Source organism: Scyliorhinus canicula, chromosome 14 (genome assembly GCF_902713615.1).
Source record: "Scyliorhinus canicula chromosome 14, sScyCan1.1, whole genome shotgun sequence".
Taxonomy (NCBI): Eukaryota; Metazoa; Chordata; class Chondrichthyes; order Carcharhiniformes; family Scyliorhinidae; genus Scyliorhinus; species Scyliorhinus canicula.
The window spans coordinates 42078236-42099941 of NC_052159.1; the positions used below are offsets into that span (position 1 = coordinate 42078236).

General features: G+C 43.4%; 1 protein-coding gene across 6 annotated transcripts in view; it reads left to right on the forward strand.

Moving 5' to 3' along the window:
• Window positions 1-21706, forward strand: part of LOC119977901 (NEDD4-binding protein 2-like 2) — a 66096-nt gene that overhangs the window by 16808 nt on the left and 27582 nt on the right. The window contains exons 1-4 of one of the 6 annotated variants that reach the window (XM_038819209.1): window positions 4967-5081; window positions 7826-8838; window positions 13129-13253; window positions 19406-20101. In XM_038819209.1, the coding sequence (XP_038675137.1) occupies window positions 5079-5081; window positions 7826-8838; window positions 13129-13253; window positions 19406-19416 (1152 nt within the window). In that variant the 5' untranslated portion in view covers window positions 4967-5078 and the 3' untranslated portion in view covers window positions 19417-20101. Of the gene's footprint in view, window positions 1-4966; window positions 5082-5126; window positions 5477-7657; window positions 7681-7825; window positions 8839-13128; window positions 13254-19405; window positions 20102-21706 lie in introns of those variants that run through there. The other 5 variants (XR_005463316.1, XM_038819207.1, XM_038819205.1 and 2 more) reach the window with 5 other exon arrangements.

Here is a 21706-nt window from a genome sequence, read left to right on the forward strand (position 1 = left end):
AGGACCAAGAAATTTATTAAGAAGGGGATAATAGAGGACAAAATTAAGTCTGCTGGGAACATTAAAACTGACTGTAAAAGTTTCTATCGGTATTTGAAGACAAAAGGATTGGTGGAATCAAATGTCAAAAACAGGGAAATGTATAATGGGGAAAAAGGAAATGGCTGCCTGCCGAAATAATACTTTGGTTCTGTCTTCATCAGGGAGGACACAAATAATGTACCAGAAATGTTGGGAATACAGGGAGGAGGGAGGAACTGAAAGAGATTAGTATTAGTAGAGAAATGGTGTTGGAGAGTTTGAAGGCCGATAAATCACCAGGGCCTGATAAACTACATCCCAGAGTACTTAACAAAGTGTCTGCAGAAATAGTGGATGCATTGGTATTCATATTCCAAGATTCTATAGACTCTGGAACAGTTCCCACAGATAGAGAGGGTAGCTGATGTAAACCCACTAGTTAAAAAGGAAGGTAGAGAGAAAATAGGAAATTATAGACCAGTAAGCTTGACATTGGTAGTGAGGCGAATTCTAGAATCCATTATCAAAGATTTTATAGCAGAGCATTTGGAAAACAGTGGCAGGATTACATAGATCTCCGAAAGGGAAATGAAATGAACTGAAAATGAAATTTGCTTATTGTCACAAGTAGGCTTCAATGAAGTTACTGTGAAAAGCCCCTAGTCACCACATTCTGGCGCCTGTTCTGGGAGGCTGGTACGGGAATTGAACCCTGCTGATGGCCTGCCTTGGTCTGCTTTAAAAGCCAGCGATTTAGCCCAGTGTGCTAAACCAGCCCCTGCTTGACAAACGTACTGGAATTCTTCGAGGATGTAACAAGTAGAGTTGGTATGGGGAATCCAGTGGGTGTGGTTTATGTGGACTTTCAGAAGTCTTTCAATACAGTCCCATATAACAATCATAGAATCCCGACATTGCAAAAGGAGGCCATTCGGCCCATCACATCTGTACCGGTCCTTGTTTCAATAGAGCACCCCACCTAGCCCAATCCCCCACCCCTATCCACGTAACCCTACCTAACCTTTTGAGCAACATTTGCATGGCCAATCCACCTAATCTGCACATCTTTAGCCTGTAAAATGAAAGCACATGGGATTGGGGGTAGTGTACTGAGATGGATAAAAAACTGGTTGGCAGACAGGAAACAAAGAGCAGGAATAAACGGATCTATTTCCAAATGGCAAGTAGTGACTAATGGGATACCACAGGGATTGGTGCTGCGACCCCAGCTATTCACAATATATATTCATGATTTAGATGAGGAAACTAAATGCAATATCTCCTAATTTGCAGATGACACAAAGCTGGGTGGGAGGGTGAGCTGTGAGGAGGCTGCAGAGATGCTTCAGTGTGATTTGGACAAGCTGAGTGAGTGGGAAAATGCATGATAGAGTATAATATGGAGAATTGTGAAGTTATCCACTTTGGTGGAAAAAACATCATTAATCGATTAAATGCAGATTATTATCTAAATGGCTATGAACGAAGGGATGGGAATGTGCAACCAGTCACTGAAAGTAAGCATGCATCACGCAGAAAAGAAGGTAAATGGTATGTTGGCCTTCAAAGCGAGAGGATTTGAGTGCAGGAGCACTCTTATTGCAATTATACAGGGCCTTGATGAACCACACCTGGAATATTGTGTGCAGTTCTGGTCTCTTTATCTGAGGAAGGACGTTCTTGCCACAGAGGGAGTGCAGAGAAGGTTTAATAGGCTGTTTCCTGGTATGGCGATGTTAAGTTCCGATGGTGTCTCAGTAATAAAAACTGGAAAGCAAGTTTTGACTTCTTCAATTCCAGTTTTTATTGTGTTCTACAATCTCTTCTTATCTAACACCTGTATCCCTTTATATATATATATATATATAAGTGTGTGTGCAGTCTTATAAACAATTAATGTGGCCTATTAAACAATTACAGCAAGCATTAACTCTTTCCTAAAGGTGGGACTGATGTATGAGGAGAGATTGAGTCAGTTAGGATTATATTTGCTGAAGTTTAAAAGAATGAAGGGGATCTCATAGAACCCTATAGAATTCTAACAGAACTAGACATGGTAGATGCAGGAAGGATGTTCTCGTTCGTGGGGGTGTCCAAAACTAGGGTTCACAGTCTAAGGATACAGGTAAACCTATTGGGACTGAGAAGAGGAGAAATTACTTCAATCAGAGAGTGATGAACCTGTGGAATTCGTTACCACACAAAGCAGTCGAGGCAAAAATATTTTATGTTTTCAAGAATGAGTTAGATATAGTTCCTGGGGCTAAAGGGATCAAAGGATATATGGGGAAAACGGGCACAGGTCAATTAACACAAGACGAGTAGTGAACGAAACTGTGGCTTAAATTTTTTCTTTTTTTAAAATTTAGAGTACCTAATTTTTTTTTCCAATTAAGGGGCAATTTAGCGTGACCAATCCACCTAACAAGCACATCTTTTTTTTTTTGGGTTGTGGGGGCGAAACCCACGCAAACATGGGGAGAATGTGCAAACTCCACACGGACAGTTTGGATTGGATTGGATTTGTTTATTGTCACGTGTACCGAGGTATAGTGAAAAGTATTTTTCTGCAAGCAGCTCAACAGATCATTCAGTACATGGAAGAAAGGGGGAATTAAACAAAATTCAAGAAAATACGTGAGGATGCATAATAGGGCAACATAAGATATACAATGTAACTACATAAGCATTGGCATCGGTTGAAGCATACAGGGTGTAGTGTTAATGAGGTCAGTCAATAAGAGGGTCATTTAGGAGTCTGGTGACAGTGGGGAAGAAGCTGTTTTTGAGTCGGTTCGTGCGTGTTCTCAGACTTCTGAATCTCCTGCCCGATGGAAGAAGTTGGAAAAGTGAGTAAGCCGGGTGGGAGGGATCCTTGATTATGCTGCCCGCTTCCCCCCCGGCAGCGGGAGGTGTAGATGGAATCAATGGATGGGAGGCAGGTTCGTGTGATGGACTGGGCGGTATTCACGATTCTCTGAAGCTCCTTGCGGTCCTGGGCCGAGTAGTTGCCATACCAGGCTGTGATGCAGCCCGATAGGATGCTTCCTATAGTGCATCTGTAAAAGTTGGTAAGGGTTAATGTGGACATGCCGAATTTCCTTAGTTTCCTGAGGAAGTATAGGCGCTGTTGTGCTTTCTTGGTGATAGCGTCGACGTGAGTGGACCAGGATAGATTTTTGGTGATGTGCACCCCAAGGAATTTGAAACTGCTCACCATCTCCACCTCGGCTCCGTTGATGCTGACAGGGGTGTGTACAGTACTTTGCTTCCTGAAGTCGATGACCAGCTCTTTAGTTTTGCTGGCATTGAGGGAGAGATTGTTGTCGTTACACCACTCCACTAGGTTCTCTATCTCCCTCCTGTATTCGGACTCGTCGTTATTCGAGATCCGGCCCACTATGGTCGTATCGTCAGCAAACTTGTGGATGGAGTTGGAACCAAGTTTTGCCACGCAGTCGTGTGTGTACAGGGAGTAGAGTAGGGGGCTAAGTACGCAGCCTTGCGGGGCACCGGTGTTGAGGACTATTGTGGAGGAGGTGTTGGTGTTCATTCTTACTGACTGTGGTCTGTTGGTCAGAAAGTCAAGGATCCAGTTGCAGAGTGGAGAGCCAAGTCCTAGGTTTTGGAGCTTTGATATGAGCTTGGCTGGGATTATGGTGTTGAAGGCGGAGCTGTAGTCAATAAATAGGAGTCTGATGTAGGAGTCCTTGTTTTCGAGATGCTCTAGGGATGAGTGTAGGGCCAGGGAAATGGCGTCTGATGTGGACCGGTTGCGACGGTATGCGAATTGAAGTGGGTCAAGGCGTTCCGGGAGTATGGAGGTGATGCGCTTCATGATCAGCCTCTCGAAGTACTTCATTACAACTGATGTCAGGGCCACCGGGCGGTAGTCATTGAGGCATGTTTCCTGGTTCTTCTTTGGTACCGGTATGATGGTGGTCTTCTTGAAGCAGGTGGGGACCTCGGAGTGGAGTAGGGATAGGTTAAAGATGTCTGTGAATACCTCTGCCAGGCTCTGAGTGCACAACCAGGGATCCCGTCCGGGCCCATCGCCTTCCGTGGGTTCACTTTCAGGAAGGCCGTTCTGACTTCGGAAACGGTGATGGTGGGCATGGGTGAATTATGGGCTCCTGGGGCACTCGACAGCGGATTGTTGGTTACCTGCTCAAACCAAGCATAGAATGCATCGGGGAGAGGTGCGCTGTTGCCAGAGATACTGCTCGGCTTCGCTTTGTAGCCCGTTATGTTGTTTAGTCCTTGCCACAACCGCCGAGAGTCTGTCTGTGACTCTAGCTTAGTTTGATATTCTCTCTTGGCATCTCGGATGGCTTTGCGGAGGTCGTACCTGGATTTCTTGACCAATCCACCTAACAAGCACATCTTTTTTTTTGGGTTGTGGGGGCGAAACCCACGCAAACACGGGGAGAATGTGCAAACTCCACACGGACAGTTACCCAGGGCCAGGATTCGAACCCAGATCCTCAGCGCCGTAGGCAGCAATGCTAACCACTGTGCCACCGTGCTGCCCAACCGTGGCTTTAACAAGCTAAACAGAAAGCCTCCTAGCAACTGATCCCGAACTGGGGCAGGGCCGGAGGTCAGCCACCTTTATACGGAGCCCGAGGGGAGGAGTCACAAGCGAGCCATCAGGCAGTGGTTTACCACAATACATGTAATAGAGTAACAGTTTACCACAATACAAAAATACATTAATAGTGGTTTACCACAGCACATAATAATCTTTATTGCCACAAGTAAGCTTACATTAACACTGCAATGATTTGATTTGATTTATTGTCACATATACCGAAATACAGTGAAAAGTATTTTCCTGCGACCGAGGGAACGCACACAGCGGCAGAACGGCCATAAGTGAATAGATCATTCGGAGGACCAGTGCAAACTGGGCGCAATGGCCTGGTGCACTGTAACAAGCCTTGACTGTTATAGCCATCCCAGCTCATTGTGGTCTGTGGACTACAAATCCCAGCAGGCTATGCGGATAGTGACGTCAGTAACCAGCGGCTTTATTTTCCGTTGGTGGTCCGAAGGAAATGGTGCGTTGGTGTTTTGTTATGTTTATTTTGGAGAAATGTGGCCCCTTCGTTGAACCCCGCTGCCTCTCGGTTGCTGCCATCAATTATCTGATTGCAAAAATGTCGCGGGTGAAGGTTTGGCGCTCGGGCCCAGTCACGGTTTTGGCCGGGCCGGGCCTGGGCTGGGCCTAGCTGTGGAGTAGTTAGTACACTGCCGACCTGGTTCGGAAAGGATCAGTGCTGGGTGTTGGCTGGAGAGGGAGAGGAGGCGTGTGGATTGATAGGCCAGCGAAGCGTGTGCTTCCCGGGCCATCGCATTTGTTGAGAGCAGGTCAGAGCCGCGGCTGCTGCTGTTGTCTCCCCGGTGGACAGCCTGCGCCCTTGACGATTGTTGGCGGAAAGCCGTCGTGTGTGTGGTGTGTATGTGTGCGCGGCACTTAGGCGTTTGCCATTTAGATTTTTAAAAAAATATTATTTTAGCTGCTGCCTATCGTCGTTTGTAAAGACGGTACGCTTGTGGTATCTGCAACTTCCCGATTGCGTGGCTTCGTTCATCTGTAAAGTTATGGAACTCTGGGTTTACAGTATTTATTGTAAATTCCGGGTGCAGTTACTATCACTTTTTTCTAAATCCAAGTATGTGGCAGAAGAAATTGTTACTTTTACATTATTTCGATTGCAATTTTTTCGACTTTTGGTGTCTCTACGCATGTGTCCAGTTAGTTAGTTAATATGTGTTGTCACACCTGGAAAAGGACTTTCATTTCTACAGTGCATTTCAGGGCCACCACAGCCTTTTACAGCCCATGCAATAAATACTGTTGCACGACAGGAAACGCCACAGTGAATTTGTGCACCACCAACTCTTGTAAACAGCAATGAGACAATGTCTAGATAATCATTTTTTTTTTTAAATGATGCTGATTTTAGGGCTAAATATTATCCAGGACACCGGGGATAACTCCTACACCATAAGAGCAGGATTAGGCTGCTCTGCCAATCAATCAGGTGGATTGGCCATGTTAAATTGCCCTTAGGGCCTTCTCCCCATAACCCCTGATCCCCTTATTAATAAAGAACCTATCTATCTGTGTCTTAAAGACATGCTGTGATTTAGCCTCCACAGCCTTCTGCGGCAAAGAGTTCCACAGATTCGTCGTCCACTGTCTGAAAGAATTCCTCCTCATCTCTGTTTTAAAGGATTGTTCCTTTAGCCAGAGATTGTGTCCTCTGGTTCTCGATTTTCCTACAAGTGGAAACATCCTCTCCACTTCCACTCTATCCCAGGCCTCGCAGTATCCTGTAAGTTTCAATAAGATTTTCTCCCCCACCCCACCCCCCAAATCCTTCTGAACTCTTAACGAGTACAGACTCAGAATCCTCAACAGTTGCTCACAGGGATCATTCTTGTCGACCTCTAGACCTTCCTTAGATACGGGGCCCAAAACTGCTCACATTACTCCTGTTCTTCGAAATATCAGCACTACACTGAGAGGGTCAACCTTTATTTTTGTAGACATGTTCTGAAAGTTGAACTCATGACTTTGTGACTTTGTGAAGAGCAGATTGTGTGGGAACCCAGAAATTTATGGCAGATTTTAAATAAAAATAATGTGTGGTATAACTAGCCAACTTGACTACGTATTGCATTCAAACATGATTGCGGTAATATATTCACACCCCAACACTTTAATAATGTTTTGAAAATAGGCCTCTTGACATTTTGGTATTAATTTGGTTCTGTCTATTAAATGGATCATAGAATTTACAGTGCGGAAGGAGGCTATTCGACCCATAAAGTGTGCACTGGCCCTTGGAAAGAGCACCCTACCTAAGCCCACACCTCCACCGTATACCTGTAACCCAGTAACCCCACCTAAGCTATTTGGACACTGGGCAATTTAGTATGGCCAATCCACTTAACCTGCATATCTTTGGCCTGTGGGAGGCGCCCGGAGGCAGCCCACGCAGACACTGGGAGAATGTGCAGAACTCTGCACAGACAGTGATCCAAGCCAGGAATCGAACCTGGGACCCTGGAGCTGTGAAGCAACTGTGCTAACCACTGTGCTACCGTGCTGCCCATATGCTCTGCTAACTGCACTTCAAAGGAAATGAAAACATGTCCTGTTCAGCCACCAGTCTTCCTCAAACCTGCCTGATCAGCATCGTTCTTTTCTTAGTTTTGAAGAGTGACCATTTCAGAATTGTTTATTTGCTTATCAACATTAGGTAGATTGGAAAGGGATGAAGAAACTTTTAGCATTGCTATGCAGCACAATTATTTCTGAAAGCCAGAACATATTAGACATTTAGTTTCAGAAGATGTGAGGTAGTTGCAGTCAAAATAAATGAGAGAATATGAAAAATTGTGATGGCAAGCTGCCTGAAAACTAGAATTTTATTTCCTGGTTATTTGAAAACTTGAGAAATGACCAGGAGTATGAATTCATGTACTTTTCCTCTTAATGCAATCAAATAAATGAAGGGTACTGGACTAATTAACATTGGAATAGCTTCCTAACTTCAAAATCTTTTAGTGTGCACACACCTTGTTCAAAGAGTGGTTTTGCACAAACAAAAATATCCCTGATCAAAACAACCCAAATACAGTTCTTCGGTAATGAGTAAATTGCTCAGGTTTTTACTGCATTTTCTAAAAAATATTTAAATTGTGTAGACACAGTGCTTTAAAAAAACTTCATGTATGATCAGAGAAAAAACTCTTTTCGCATCTTTAACCGGTACATATCTTTGTTTTTCAGATGTCTGGTGCAGAAGACAGTACTGAGTCTTTGGAACCCAGTGATGGTGGAACAAGTATTCCTTGTGCGAAGAGACAAAAAACAGGGAGCACTGCTTCACAAGGTGAATGTGAAGCCATTGAACTGCTTGAGAAAAAAAAATTTAATGGGGCTGAACAACAAAATGGAACTGAATTCCCCACCCCACACAGAAATCAAAATTCTCTGAGCGAAGGCATGGGGAATAAATCGCCACCATTTTCAAAATTCGAAGAGGACACTGAGCAGCGTAATGGGAAGAATGGTATTACTGTACTTGAAAACAATGCTCAGTTTGAAAATGAAATAATGCTATTTTATAATGAATTGGAAAAAATTGAAAATGAGACTGATTTGCTTTTTAATGAATGTGTGGATGGTTCACAAGGTTCAGCAGAACACATAGGAAGCACTACAGTGAATAAACATGAAAACAAAACTGGTAAGCGATGCAAAAAGATTAAAAATGATAAAGCAGCTCAAACCATAGGTGACCCATGCACAGGTGGATCACAAATTCCCACATCTGATGCGCGTTGGCCTAACGTCATGCCCCCCGCCAGACCTCAGTGGAACCCACCACAAGCTTTCATCGGGCCACAAGCTTTCATCGGACCACAGGGACCACCTCTGCCGAGGTTCAATATCCCACTCACTTATCAAAGATACACTGGCCCCTCACAGGGGCCAGTGCCTTTTCCTCATGGCCGACTGTTTTTATGTAATGGTTATGGCAATGACTGCAACAGTGCAGCAATCCAGGCAACAAATGAGCGTTGTGATGTTCAGGCATGCCCCACCAATGACTCCACAATGCAATTGGTGCATAAGTATTTTTATAAAGCTGACCCACAACAGCCGCCCAATATGCTGGGGCCTGGAATAACGTGTCAGCAGCATCAGAAAACAGAGCATCATCCAAGACCAGATATTGGAAATAAAGAGCTCGTATTTATGCGTGGTCCACCAGGCTCTGGAAAATCTACCCTTTCACGGTAAGCTTTATTTGAATTACTTGCCATGTGTCAGTCTGCTTGTATTTTGAGTGTTCAAGTTCTTTTGTTATAAATATAATTTTTTTCATTCAAACTTTGGATAATAGACATGATGTGGAGATGCCGGTGTTGGACTGGGGTGAGCTCAGTAAGAAGTCTTACAACACCAGGTTAAAGTCCAACAGGTTTGTTTCAAACGCTAGCTTTCGGAGCACTGCTCCTTCCTCGGGTGAGCATTTGTAGGTAATCAAGTCTTTGCAGATCCAGAGATAGGGGTAATCCTAGGTTAAAGAGGTGTGAATTGTCTCAAGCCAGGACAGTTGGTAGGATTTCGCAAGCCCAGGCCAGATGGTTGGGGGGGGGGGTGAATGTAATGCAACATGAATCCCTGGTCCTGGTTGAGGCCGCACTCGTGTGTGCGGAACGTGGCTGTAAGTTTCTGCTCGGCAATTCTGCGTTGTCGCGCGTCCTGAAGGCCGCCTTGGAGAACGCTTACCCGGAGATCAGAGGCTGAATGCCCTTGACTGCTCAAGTGTTCCCCGACTGGAAGGGAACATTCTGTGAGTGCGGCCTCAACTGGGACCTGGGATTCATGTCGCATTACACACACACACACACACACACACACACACACACACACACACACCCCCAACCTTCTGGCCTGGGCTTGCGAAACCCTACCAACTGGAAACCCACGCAGACACAAGGAGAACATGCAGACTCCACACTGATAAGTGACCGAAGCCGGGAATTGAACATGGGACTCTAATGTCTGTGCGGAGTCTGCATGTTCTCCCCCTGTCTGCGTGGGTTTCCTCCGGGTGCTCCGGTTTCCTCCCACAAGTCCCGAAAGACGTGCTGTTGGTGAATTGGACATTCCAAATTCTCCCTCTGTGTACCTGAACAGGCACCAGAATGTGGTGACTCGGGGCAGTAACTTCATTGCAGCGTTAATGTAAGCCTACTTGTGACAATAAAGATTATTGTTAGTATTAATGCCTGTCCTGCTGTGTTTAGGGTTCTATGGACATGTACCCCAAAGTCCCTTTAGTTCTCTACTTCCTGGGATCCTTCCATTCATTGTATATTCCCTTGCCTGTGTCCTAGTGACTGAAGAATCTGATGTAGAATCAGCATGAGCATTGCAGAACTGACAGATCCTAATGTGTTTTGGACCGCCTCTGGGAATGTTTAGCTTGGATGATGACCCTCAATAAGCTGAACTCAATTTCAGTGTATGCTTCCACATGGACCAATTGCCTGCAGTTTTCCTCAGATATATGGTCTGCAATGCTGTGTTTCTCTGACATCTTTAATCATTTGTATTGACCACCTTGATGTTGTTTGTCCTGAGACAGCCCCCCCATAGAGGATCTGCTTGAGGGTTCTGCAACCATCCATGTGGGAGACATGGCCTCCCTATCTAAATCAAGTTTTGTGGCCTCCCTTCTATGTCAAATTTTATGGGGTAGATCACCATGCTGATAAGCCAGCATAACGGATGACCTTGTCATTTGTAATTTTGTTATCTTATTGAATCCCCATGATCGATCTCTGTTTTTGGAAGCATATCAGAGCTTCAGCAGACCCAGGAATCTGCATCAGACAGCAAGGTAGTACGGTAAAGTTTGGTTTTTGGTCTGCCGCTTAATTCCATGCTGCTCCGAGGCATGTTCATGAATGGAAACAGCTCCATGATCCAAGACTTGAGTCAACATTCTGAGATACTGCACGCACACGAACCAAGACTGATTTGATAAAAGTGGTGAAACCCCTCCCACCTTCTGCAGAAACAACTTGCCTATACAATCTTTTGAGCAGTCAACACCAAGCATCAAGCCTGTAATAATTCTAAACATACTTGCTCCAGTGGAACAGGCAAATAGGTTGAAATCTTTCATAACTCTCAACAAAGATATATTCCTTTTGAGAAAGACAGAAGCAACGAGAAGGATGCATCCTTCGTGGCTAAATAAGGGAATTAAGTATGGTATCAAATGGAAAGGAAAGGTGTACAATACTGCAAAAATTAATGGTAATCTGGGAGTATTTTAGAAGCCCATTCCTGTAAAGGCTGACATAAAATTTGAGCACGGAAAGTAAAAGCAAAAGAAGCTAAGAAAACTGAACGAAGCAAAAAACGGCAAGTCCCTTGGACTTGATAACCTACAAGAAAGCAGCTGCAGAGATAGTGGATGCATTGGTTGCAGAGGACTGGTTTAGCTCAGTGGGCTAGACAGCTGGGTTCTGATGCAGAACAAGGACAGTTCAATTCCCGTACCAGCTGAGAATTCTGAATTCTCCCTCTCTGCCTGACCCGAACAGGCGCTGGAATATGACGACTAGGGGCTTTTCACGGTAACTTCATTGCATTGTTAATGTAAGCCTACTAGAGACAATAAAGATTATTTTATTATTTTAATTTTAATCTGAAAGACCCCAGCAGATTGGAAAACTACATAAGAAAGGGTGGGAGACGGGGAGATGGAAAGCAGGAAACTACAAGCCAGTTGGTCTTAAAAAGATTATATTTAAACTAGCAGCATACGTGCAATGAAGTATTGGACATGACGATGACACCAGTCTCGAGGCTGTGGAAAATTTCTCTTTCCTTCTTTGTTACCTTGGCTCCAGTATTTAAAAAGTGAGGAGCTGTGGCGTAGTCAGGTTTATTTTTTTCCTATATTCCCATCTATTTTGGCACTAAAATGTGTCTGAGCTGTTCACATTTGCCAGTTTATCTCAGTTGTTTATAAACATAATTCTCGTCATGCCACATTCATACTATTTTCCCAATCTGTTGGAGCTATTGAGAACTTGAGCCAAAGCAAGGAAGGTGACTGGAAAGCTGTCATTGAGGACAGGGGAAAAATATAAAGTTCTGAATAACCTGCCTGGGGAATACATCAATGAAGAAAGTAGATAAACCTAAATCAGATCAGTTTCAAACCTTTGCCATTGGGGGAAGAGAAGGTATCTGGTAAAATTGTTGATTGATTTTACCTCGAGAGTTGATTTGATTTTGATTAATCATTTTTTTGATTGAATAACTTCAATAATGTTTTTTGTGTGAATATTTCAGCCTTGTTCAAAATCTTGGGTTAACATTTGGCCAACATTTATCTTGGTGCTATTGGCTTTAAGAGATGACTTGGACTGGAAGTTTAGAATTTCCCAACATTCATCAGTTGAAGGTTGGAATGTGGTAAGCTGACATGCCTGTAATGTTTTATCTCCTTGTGGCTTTTGAGGATTTACTGTTCCCAAATTGGTTGAACACCAGCTTCAGAATGATTGATTTATTTTGTGAAGTGTTCATTTAACTTTAACCTTTTTAGCCTGGAGAAGTCATTTCAGACAGAAATCACGAACCAGGCAGACTTGAGATAAAAAGAACCAGTGTCTTCTAATTTCTATCTTTTTTCCATGACTTGATCTTGAAACTTATTGAAGAAATTTAGCTTTGATTACCATTTTGCTCGTTAACACTCAGTGTAACGTGGTGTATGTATTTGCAAATAGTGTTGTCCCCCTCCCACACGTTTTATACCCTTCAACTTAAATGCCATTTACTGCGGTACACGTGGTACACTCCTGCTACAGTTTTGTTATACGTATACAACAATGCTGGATGCTTCTGACCTGCACTTCCAAACAATGCTCTGGAATTGAATGGCAAAGTTCTTGACAAAATAACTGTATGTGGCTGGTATCATTGACATTCAAAGGGCAGTTGCTTCACCTTGACAGTAAGATAATACATTTATATATGACGAGGTATAAAACTCCTGCCCTCCAAAACAGTGTTACTTCTGACTTTTTAAGAAAAGCGAGCAAATAGATACTTGAGTATTTTTGAAGAAATTTTTTATCTTAATGGTATTTGTAGTAATGCTGGATTGCCTCCATTTCTTGGATTGTGAGAGCATTGACACCGAGCAAGACAACAAATGAAATAGATGACATTTATACAGATACTTGGCTAGATTTAATTTTTAAAGTGCTTTAAAGGAAGAAGCAACATTATCTTGCTGAATAACTTGTAAGATTCGGGAAGCAAGTTCTGTACTCTTAGAAAATGTTGTTAATTGCATCCATTGCTCTAAACTATGTTAACCCACAATGTTTACTATGATGTTTTGACATTCATAACGGGTATCATATCACTGTTCTCTTTTGAAGTCTTGCTCATAGGCTACTGTTACTGATTTTAAATGGCTATGCGATTTTATTTTTTCCAAAAAGAATTCAAGAGGCAATGTAATCATTCTTGAGTATTTGTGTTCACAGGTTGCTGTTAGCTCAAAATCCTAATGGTGTGGTGTTGAGCACAGATGATTATTTCTGTCGGAATGGAGTGTACTGGTTTCACCCCAGTTTCCTTGGAGAAGCTCATGAGTGGAATCAGATCAGAGGTATGAATTGTGTTTTATTTGGTATCACTCTGGATAAAAATCTGTGAGTTTTATGTTTTGCTTTGGTACTTCTGATCAGAAAATCTCCAATAATTGTGTGTAGAAGCTGAACAGTCAATTTCACAGATAGTAAAGGTAAACTTTCATGCTTTATAGAATAATTCCGTGAATGGGGAAAAATATAGCCTGAGTTATGAGTGTTTTTCTCTCTCTCTCTCGTTTTTGTTCTGCATACAGTCTACACAATATAAATACATGGGACACAGACATCAGGTGACGCATACGGAGTGTAGCACTACTCGGTATAGAAGATATGTGGAGACATCCGTTCAGACCATAAGAGGGTCTTTCAGGAGTCTGGTAACAGCAGGGAAGAAGCTGTTTTTGAACCTGTTAGTGTGTGTTCTCAGACTTTTGTATCTCCTGCCCAATGGAAGAGGTTGGGAGAGAATAACCGGGTGGGAGGGTTTCTGATTATGCTGCCTGCTTTCCCAAGGCAGCGGGAGGTTTAGGCAGAGTCAATGGATGCGACGAAAAAGAAAATGTGCTGGAAAATCTCAGCAGGTCTGGAGCATCTGTAGGGAGAGAAAAGAGCTAACGTTTTGAGTCTATTGACTCTGTCAAAGCAGAGTCAATGGATGGGAGGTGGGTTTGGGTGATTGACAGGGCTGTGTTCACAACTCTAGTTTCTTACAGTCTTGGGCCAATCAATTGTCATACTAAGCTGTGATACAGCCAGATAGGATGCTTCTATGTTGCATCTGAGTCAATGTGGACATGCCGAAGTTCCTTAGTTTCTTTATCTGGCCTCCATTGCTCACTGGATGAGAATTCCAAACACTGATGTTCTTAGACAATAAATTTCTCCTCCTCCTCGCCTAAAATGGGAGATCATTTACTCCTAGTTCTAGATTCCCCACGAGGGGAAACACTTCCAAGCTTCTAATGCCTTATGTTTAAACTTGGAAACGCATTCTATAAAATTTATTTCGGGATCTCTGTGAAGAGAGAGGAACCACACAGAAAGGGTGTTTGATACTTTGCTGGATAGGCAATGGACAGGAGAGTTCTAAATCTTTTAAAAGTTTTTTGTGAGGGTGAGATGGATCCAAGCAAAATATGTGTATTCGTAAAACACTGCAAATACTAAAGGTCCGAAATAAAAACAGAAAATGCTTGAAATATTCAACAGAGCTTTTTTCAAGTCAGTGGCCTTCTTGGTGGTTATTATTGACCAGAAATTGAACTGAACCAACCATATAAAAACTCTTGCTACAAGAGCAGCTCAGAAGCTGGGAATTCTGCAGCAAGTATCTTGCTTCCTAACTCCCCAAAGCCTATCCACCATCGATAAAGGACAAGTCATGAGTATGATGGAATACACTCCACTTTCTGGATCAGTGCACCTCAAACAACGCTGAAGAAATTCGATGCCACCCAGGCCAAAGCTGCCTGCTTGATAGATAACCCACTGGTCACCCTAAATATGTACTCTCTTTTTAACAAAAAATTTAGATTACTCAATTAATTTTTTTTTCCAATTAAGGGGCAATTTTAGAATGGCCAATCCAGCTAAACTGCACATCTTTGGGTTGTGGGGGCGAAACCCACGCAAATATGGGGAGAATGTGCAAACTCCACACGGAGAGTGACCCAGAGCCGGGATCGAACCTGGGACCTCGGCGCCATGAGGGAGCAATGCTAACCACTACGCCACAGTGCTGTCCATAAATATTTACTCCCTTGACAACCAATGCACAGTAGCAGCAGTGCACTGCAATAGCTCACCCAAGGTTCCTTCGACACCACCTTCCAAACCAATGACCTCTACTACCTCGTCCCTTTCTAACAGCACTGAGTACCTACCCCATCATCTTCTCTGGGGCAATTTTAGATGGGCAATAAATACTGGTCCAGTTAGCGACGTCCACATTCCATGAAATAATTTTTTTAAATAAGAGTTATTTTTTAAAAATGGATTTGAGATCATTTACAATGATAGCATTTCAGGGATTTCTAGTGTGCACGATGTCATGTGTAAAGGATTTATACCTTTTGATGGAATGGAAGGAGCGGTTAATACATATTGGCCAGACAGAATTGGGATGGTATAGGGTTGAAGAAATGTGATGATTTGAGTGATACAATGGAGGCCATGAAATATTTACGTTTGAGGATTTTGAAGGCTGGGGGCAGGTGGGCCGTGTTACTAGGGCAGATAACAATGTTTGAGACTTTGCACAATAGAAAACAGACGGCAGATTTGACGCTGATTGTTTTATTGGTGGGGGAGGGGTGGCAGATGGAGATTATTATGAAACCTTGCCGTAAAAGATGTCAATGAGATTATAAACTTTCATTTGGGGGAGGTAGAAGGATTAACGGGCACTCTTAGAGGTGGAGCGGTCTCAATGGTAAGCAGGCAGGTTATAACAGCTATCTGATGCATAAAGTTTTTTTTTGGTAGGTCAGGCGCCTGTTTCATACTCTGTTTAGTTTTAGTTGAATTCTTTTTGCCTTGTCTTAGACTATATCTAACAAGCAATGAACAGTAGGAGACAAGTGCTTGGGGATGTGGTGGGAGCGCATAGACATCGAATTGACAGTGCAGGAGGAGGCCATTCGGCCTATCGAGTCTGCACCAGCCCTCGGAAAGCGCACCCCACTTAAGCCCACCCCTCCACCCCATACTCGTAACCCAGCAACCCCTCCCAACCCCTTTGGACACAAAGGGCAATTTTGCATGGCCAATCTACCTAACCTGCACGTTTTTGGACGGAAACAGGAGCACCCGGAGGAAACCCACGCAGATACTGGAGAGCGTGCCGACTCCGCATAGACAGTGACCCAAGCCTGGAATCAAACCTGGGACCCTGGAACCGTGAAGCAACAGTGCTAACCACTGTGCTACCATGCCGCCTCGCTGCATGGGGGCAAATAAGGAAGACTATGTAGTTCCTGTAACTGGCTGTGCAAGTAGCACTTCATGTTTTGCAGGGTAAAGGATTTGTTCCATGGGAGTGAGACCTATGCTTGGCTCACCCCAGAATCTGGATGACTTTGGGAGGTGATCGAAAAAATGAACTAAACCAATTCTAAATTAACAAAATGGTAGCAGGTGAAAAGTAATGCTGTTGAGAACAAGATATTGGACATTCGAACAAATAAAGGGATTGACGGATGCACAGAAATGGATTGAAATAGCTACGTGTGAAGTTGAAAAGTGCTCCAAATGTCTAGATGTCATACCATGTTCACCTTATTCTGAACATTAAGTTGAGTAACTAGAATGCAGAATTTTACTGTCAAATTAAAGTGCAAGTTGGAGGATGCTAAGTTAAGGTTGTACACTTTCCTTGGACTGCAAATGAGTGCTTTATCTGGTTTTGGTCACCCAAGATATGAAGCAAATGTGGAATGATGCAGAGGGATCCACAAGAGTGATCCTGAGTGAAGTATAGAGAGCAGGACACCCTGAAACTAGAAAATTTAGTGGAAGGAAGGATTCACGAGACCAACTACAGATGTGAACCTGATGCATCTTGTGCACTGTCACACCAATCTCTCGTGTTGTTCTGCATTCTTCTCATGCACAGTACTTTGGGTACATGTGAACTTCTCTGAGGGATTTCTCCGGGCTGTGGAGAAAGCCAAATGCCATTTATTCTGTTTAGGATATGTTGCATTTTTTTTTTAGTTACATGTTAAGGGGATTGCTCTATTATACCACAATGGGAGAGAGTGGAAGAGGAAAGAAAAGCTGTATAATTCTACGGAGAATGTTACAAGTCTTCATGCTCTGTTACTGAGAATGTTACAAGTCGTCTTGTTCTGTGGGCGAAATGTCTCGCTCTCTTGTGGAAAATATTGTACTGCCTGACTCATCCCAGTGCCCGACATGGCCTTCTGCTTCATGGTTTTTTTTATTCATTAGATGCAACTCCTTTTTTTATACTTTAGTTTTTCTTCACTATCTCCTTACTTTATCTGATAATATAAGTGATTACTCTTGCCACTGACCCCTCAGCAGGAGGAAATTGACTTTTCTTGATCACTACCAAACGTCTTAATGTTAACCTGTTTTTTAAACCCAGCCCGAGTTTTTCTAGTTTCTTCTCTCTGATCTCACCTTGTCCATGCAACCCATCACCCAGCCTTTACCCTTTTTCCACAAACTTGATGGCCATTCAACTTCTCTATCCTGCCCCTCCTGTTCACTGGTACATTATTAATAGAGGGAACAGTTGAAATATCATGCAATGATTCAATTTGAGGGAAATATTTCTGTAACGTGTGTTTCACTGGATTGATGCACAAGGGCTTTAATGAGGCACAGTTTTTTAAATTTGTTTGCCCACAGAATGTGGGTGCTGCTAGCAAGGCCAATGTTTATTGCCCTTGAAGATAATGGTAGTGAGCAATCTTCTTGAACTGCTGCAATCCATCATAACTGTTTTTGATGCAACTCACTAGCTTGTGTGGTCATTTCAGAAGTAGCTGAAAGTCAAATGCACACATGTGAGTCTGTTCTAAGGTATAGGCCAGACCAGATAAAGACGGCAATTGTCCTTTCTGAGTAAACAAGTTGCATTTTTATCAACGATCCAGTAGTTTTGGATCAAAAGATATATTGGAGCAGAATTAAGCCATTTGGCCCATTTCAGTCTGCCCCGCCATTGGATCACAGCTTGCATGTTTCTCATCCCCATTCACCTATCTTCTCCCCATAAGCCTGATCCCATTATTAATCAAGAACTCAACCTATCTTAAAGACACTCAGTGACTTGGCCTCCACAGCCTCCTGCGGCAATGAGTTCCACAGATTCTCCACCCTCGAGCTGAAGAAATTCCTACTCTCGGTTTTAAAGGATTATCGGACAGCACAATGAAATGAAAAGCGCTTATTTGCAGAAGTAGGCTTCGAATGAAGTTACTGTGAAAAGCCCCAAGTCGCCACGTTCCGGCCCCTGTTTGGGGAGGCTGTTATGGGAATTGAACCGTGCTGCTGGCCTGCCTTGGTCTGCTTTCAAAGCCAGCAATTTAGCCTGGTGCTAAACAGCCTCTGCTGTTTCGCCCAGTGGTTAGCACTGCTGCCTCCACGCCAGGGACCCTAGTTCAATTCCAGCCTTGGGTGACTCTGTGGAGTTCGCACGTTCTCCCTGTGTCTGCGTGATTTTCCTCTGGGTATTCTTATTTCCTCCCACAGTCAAGATGTACAGATGAGGTGGATTGGTTGTGCAAAATTTCCCCTTAGTGCCCAAAAGGTTAGGTGGGGCTACTGGGTTACGGGCACAGGGTGGGGCGTGCATCTAGATACAGTGCTCTTTCAGAGATTTGGTGCAGACTGGATGGGCCAAACGGCCTCCTGCACTGTAGGGATTCTATGATCCCGTCAGTCTGTGGCTGTACCCTCGGATTCTAGGTTCTCCTACTGGTGGAAATATCCTCTCCATGTTCACTAGGCCTCACGGTATTCTGTAAATTTCAGTAAGACCCCCCGCCCCTTCCAATCCTTCTAAACATAGAGTACTGACCCAAAGACCTCCACCATTCCTCATATAACAAATCCTTCATTCTGGGGATCATTCTTGTGAACCTCCCTCCAAGGCCAGCGCATTCCTCCTTCCTTCCTTCCTTGGATTTGGGCCCAAAACTGCTCATACTACTCCAAATGATGTCTGACCAGAGCCTGATACTGCCTCAGCAGTGCATCCCTGCTCTGCTATTCTGGCCCCCTCGACATGAATGCTGACATTGCATTTGCCTTCCTAACTGCCAACTGAACCTGCATGTTTTGAACTCTATTTATTGATAACTGACTTTTTATTCCAGATTTATTTAAATTCACCAACAGCAGTGTGGGATTTGAACTCTGGTTTCCAGATTATTCATCAAGGTCCTTGGATTACTCATCCAAGAAAATAAACACTGCTCTATTCGACAGGATTAAAAAATGTTGCTATTCTTTGCATCTGGGTCATTTTCAGCCTCATCTGTGGAGCCAACGACCAATGAAGAATTGTCCGATATGTGGGATGGTGCCCTTGATTCCATCTTGAGATATCTAAATTACTGGGCTGTGACCTGGATTTGCCTTGAATAGTTAATAATGAAGGATGAAGTATTTATCTTTTATTTTTTTCTCCTCTTAGGTGTGACCTAACAACCTCTTCCATCTATCTAGGTCTGTGTGTGAGCAGACATGAAGTTTCTTTCGTGATGGTCAGAGGATACCCAAATAGGTGCACTTGAGGCAGTTGCGGGGAAGGCCGCAATATGTTTTGAGCACCCCATTAGGGGCAATCACTCATGATTTATTGTTGCAGAGCTTCCAGGGAAATATGGAAATCCACAAGCAGGTGATTTAGCATGGCAACGGTATACTGCAGGGTGAAACTTGTGAAAGATGTCAATATTGAATGTATAAATAAATAATCCATCAGAAGTATGGACAATACCTTTAACTTCAAGTTTAGTTAGAAAGTGAATGAATCAAGTTCAAGGTTTGCATTGAAGAAACAAGCATGATATCATTGGATTGAAGTATGCATAGTCGGTGGATGAAACATTTAAAAAAGTATATTTATTGAAGTTTTCCATTTTAACAAATGTCAGATGGTTGTACCTTAAGAAATGGGTGTTTATCAAATATTTGCATTGATGTCAGTGTGTGGGTGGAGCTGGGCTGTCTTTCTGTCTCACTTTATTTTGAGCTGAAAAAACTGCTTCTGGCTCTGTTTTTGGTTTTGTTTTCAGAGTTGGAGAGCTGCATTCAAACAAGAAGCTGTATATCTCTCCAAAGAATGTCTCCAGATCACTTGATGATTTCAAAGTAATACTGTTTCTGTAGAGAATTTAAACCTGGTGTATTTTGTTAAAAAGGATTTAACTTAAGGATGTTGCTAGGAAAGGTATCAGGGTTACCTTTTGAGTATTGTATCTGTGAGGTTGTGTGTGTGGTGGTTGATAAGATGTTTACTGGTGTTTATAAAATGTTAACTGGGTTCATAGAATAAACATTGTTTTGTTTTTAAAATACTTAAGGTCTATGTTGTGTAACACCTGGAGAGTGGACCCTTGTGCTCCCCATAACCAAAACCTATTAAAAGTCATGGGTCAGGTGAACTCCATGATATACTTTGGAGTTTTCTAAACCCTGGCCCATAAAGCAAATAATGCAACAAAACTACAGCAATGTCTCAGCATCCAGAACGGAACAAGGAGAACAGCAATTTAACTGACTCAATACAATCATTAGAATTCAACTTGGTGCCTCCATATTCACAACCAGAGAACAAAGGAGAATATGGTACGGCCATGCAAACATGACATGCTCGCTCTGACCACAATAGTTGAGGATAAATTTTTCATGCCATGTTCAGGCGTGCACCAGCACACGCATTCCCTCAAATCCAGCAGCACCAGGGGCACCAATGATTTCACCACAACCTCCACCCCCATATAACCAATTCCCCATTTGTACCCCTGCAGGAGACAATCACGGCATTCTTACCCACCATAACTAGGGAAGTATAAAGAAAATACTCGAGAACCCAGTTCTAAAAGGATGTTGCCCATATAACACAAAAACGCAACATAACCCCAACCTCAGGCAGAAGGATCCTCATTTCACATATTTATACAGAGGACCAGCAGCGAGAGTTTCGGATTATGGACAGTGCCTCCCAACAATTTAAAATCGAAACATGATTATTTTTTTTAAAAAAGAGGGAGGACTGCCAGGAGCAGATGGTCACACGATAAGAGGGCCAGAACTCCTGCAAGGGCCCGTATTACTCCACATGCCTGTCACCTATTAATGAAGAAGAGAAAAAACTACTTGTTCAGGCAAGGCAGCGTGTCAACTGGGTTTCCCTAAAAAGTGCCGTTTGAAAAGGGTCAACCTAAGCATTGGCGGGGGTGGCAACAGGATGTCAACCACAGTGGCCGGACCTGGCTTTAGTCCAGCACAAACTGACACACAGGAGTCAGGTCCCCAGGGCAGCCAGCACACACCAAGACCTACCCCCCAGCCAGTCCTTCACCTCACTAGGACCACACTCTGGGCAGTGCACCAACCCACTAACACTACACCAATCACACCAGCCTCGACCGCGGAGACCCCAACCACCGAAGAGGAAAAAGAATTGTCAAAAGGAGGACTGTATTTTTTTCCCCTTGGAATGATAAGGGAAATCCGTATAATCCATTGAGCCAACCAGGTTTATAACAATACACTACTCAACCAGTGTGAGGAGAAAAAGAAGTCGTCCGTCGTTGCTCCCTCTCTCTTTCTCTCTCTTCCCTCCTCCCCCCCCCCCCCCCCCCCCCTGCGAAAAAACCGGCAAGGAAGGAATGTCTGAACTTGCCCAGGACGTTGCGACAGACCAGTACTGTATGCCATTGTAAAGAGATTTGAGAGGACATGGTAGCAATGCCTCAACACAGGCAAA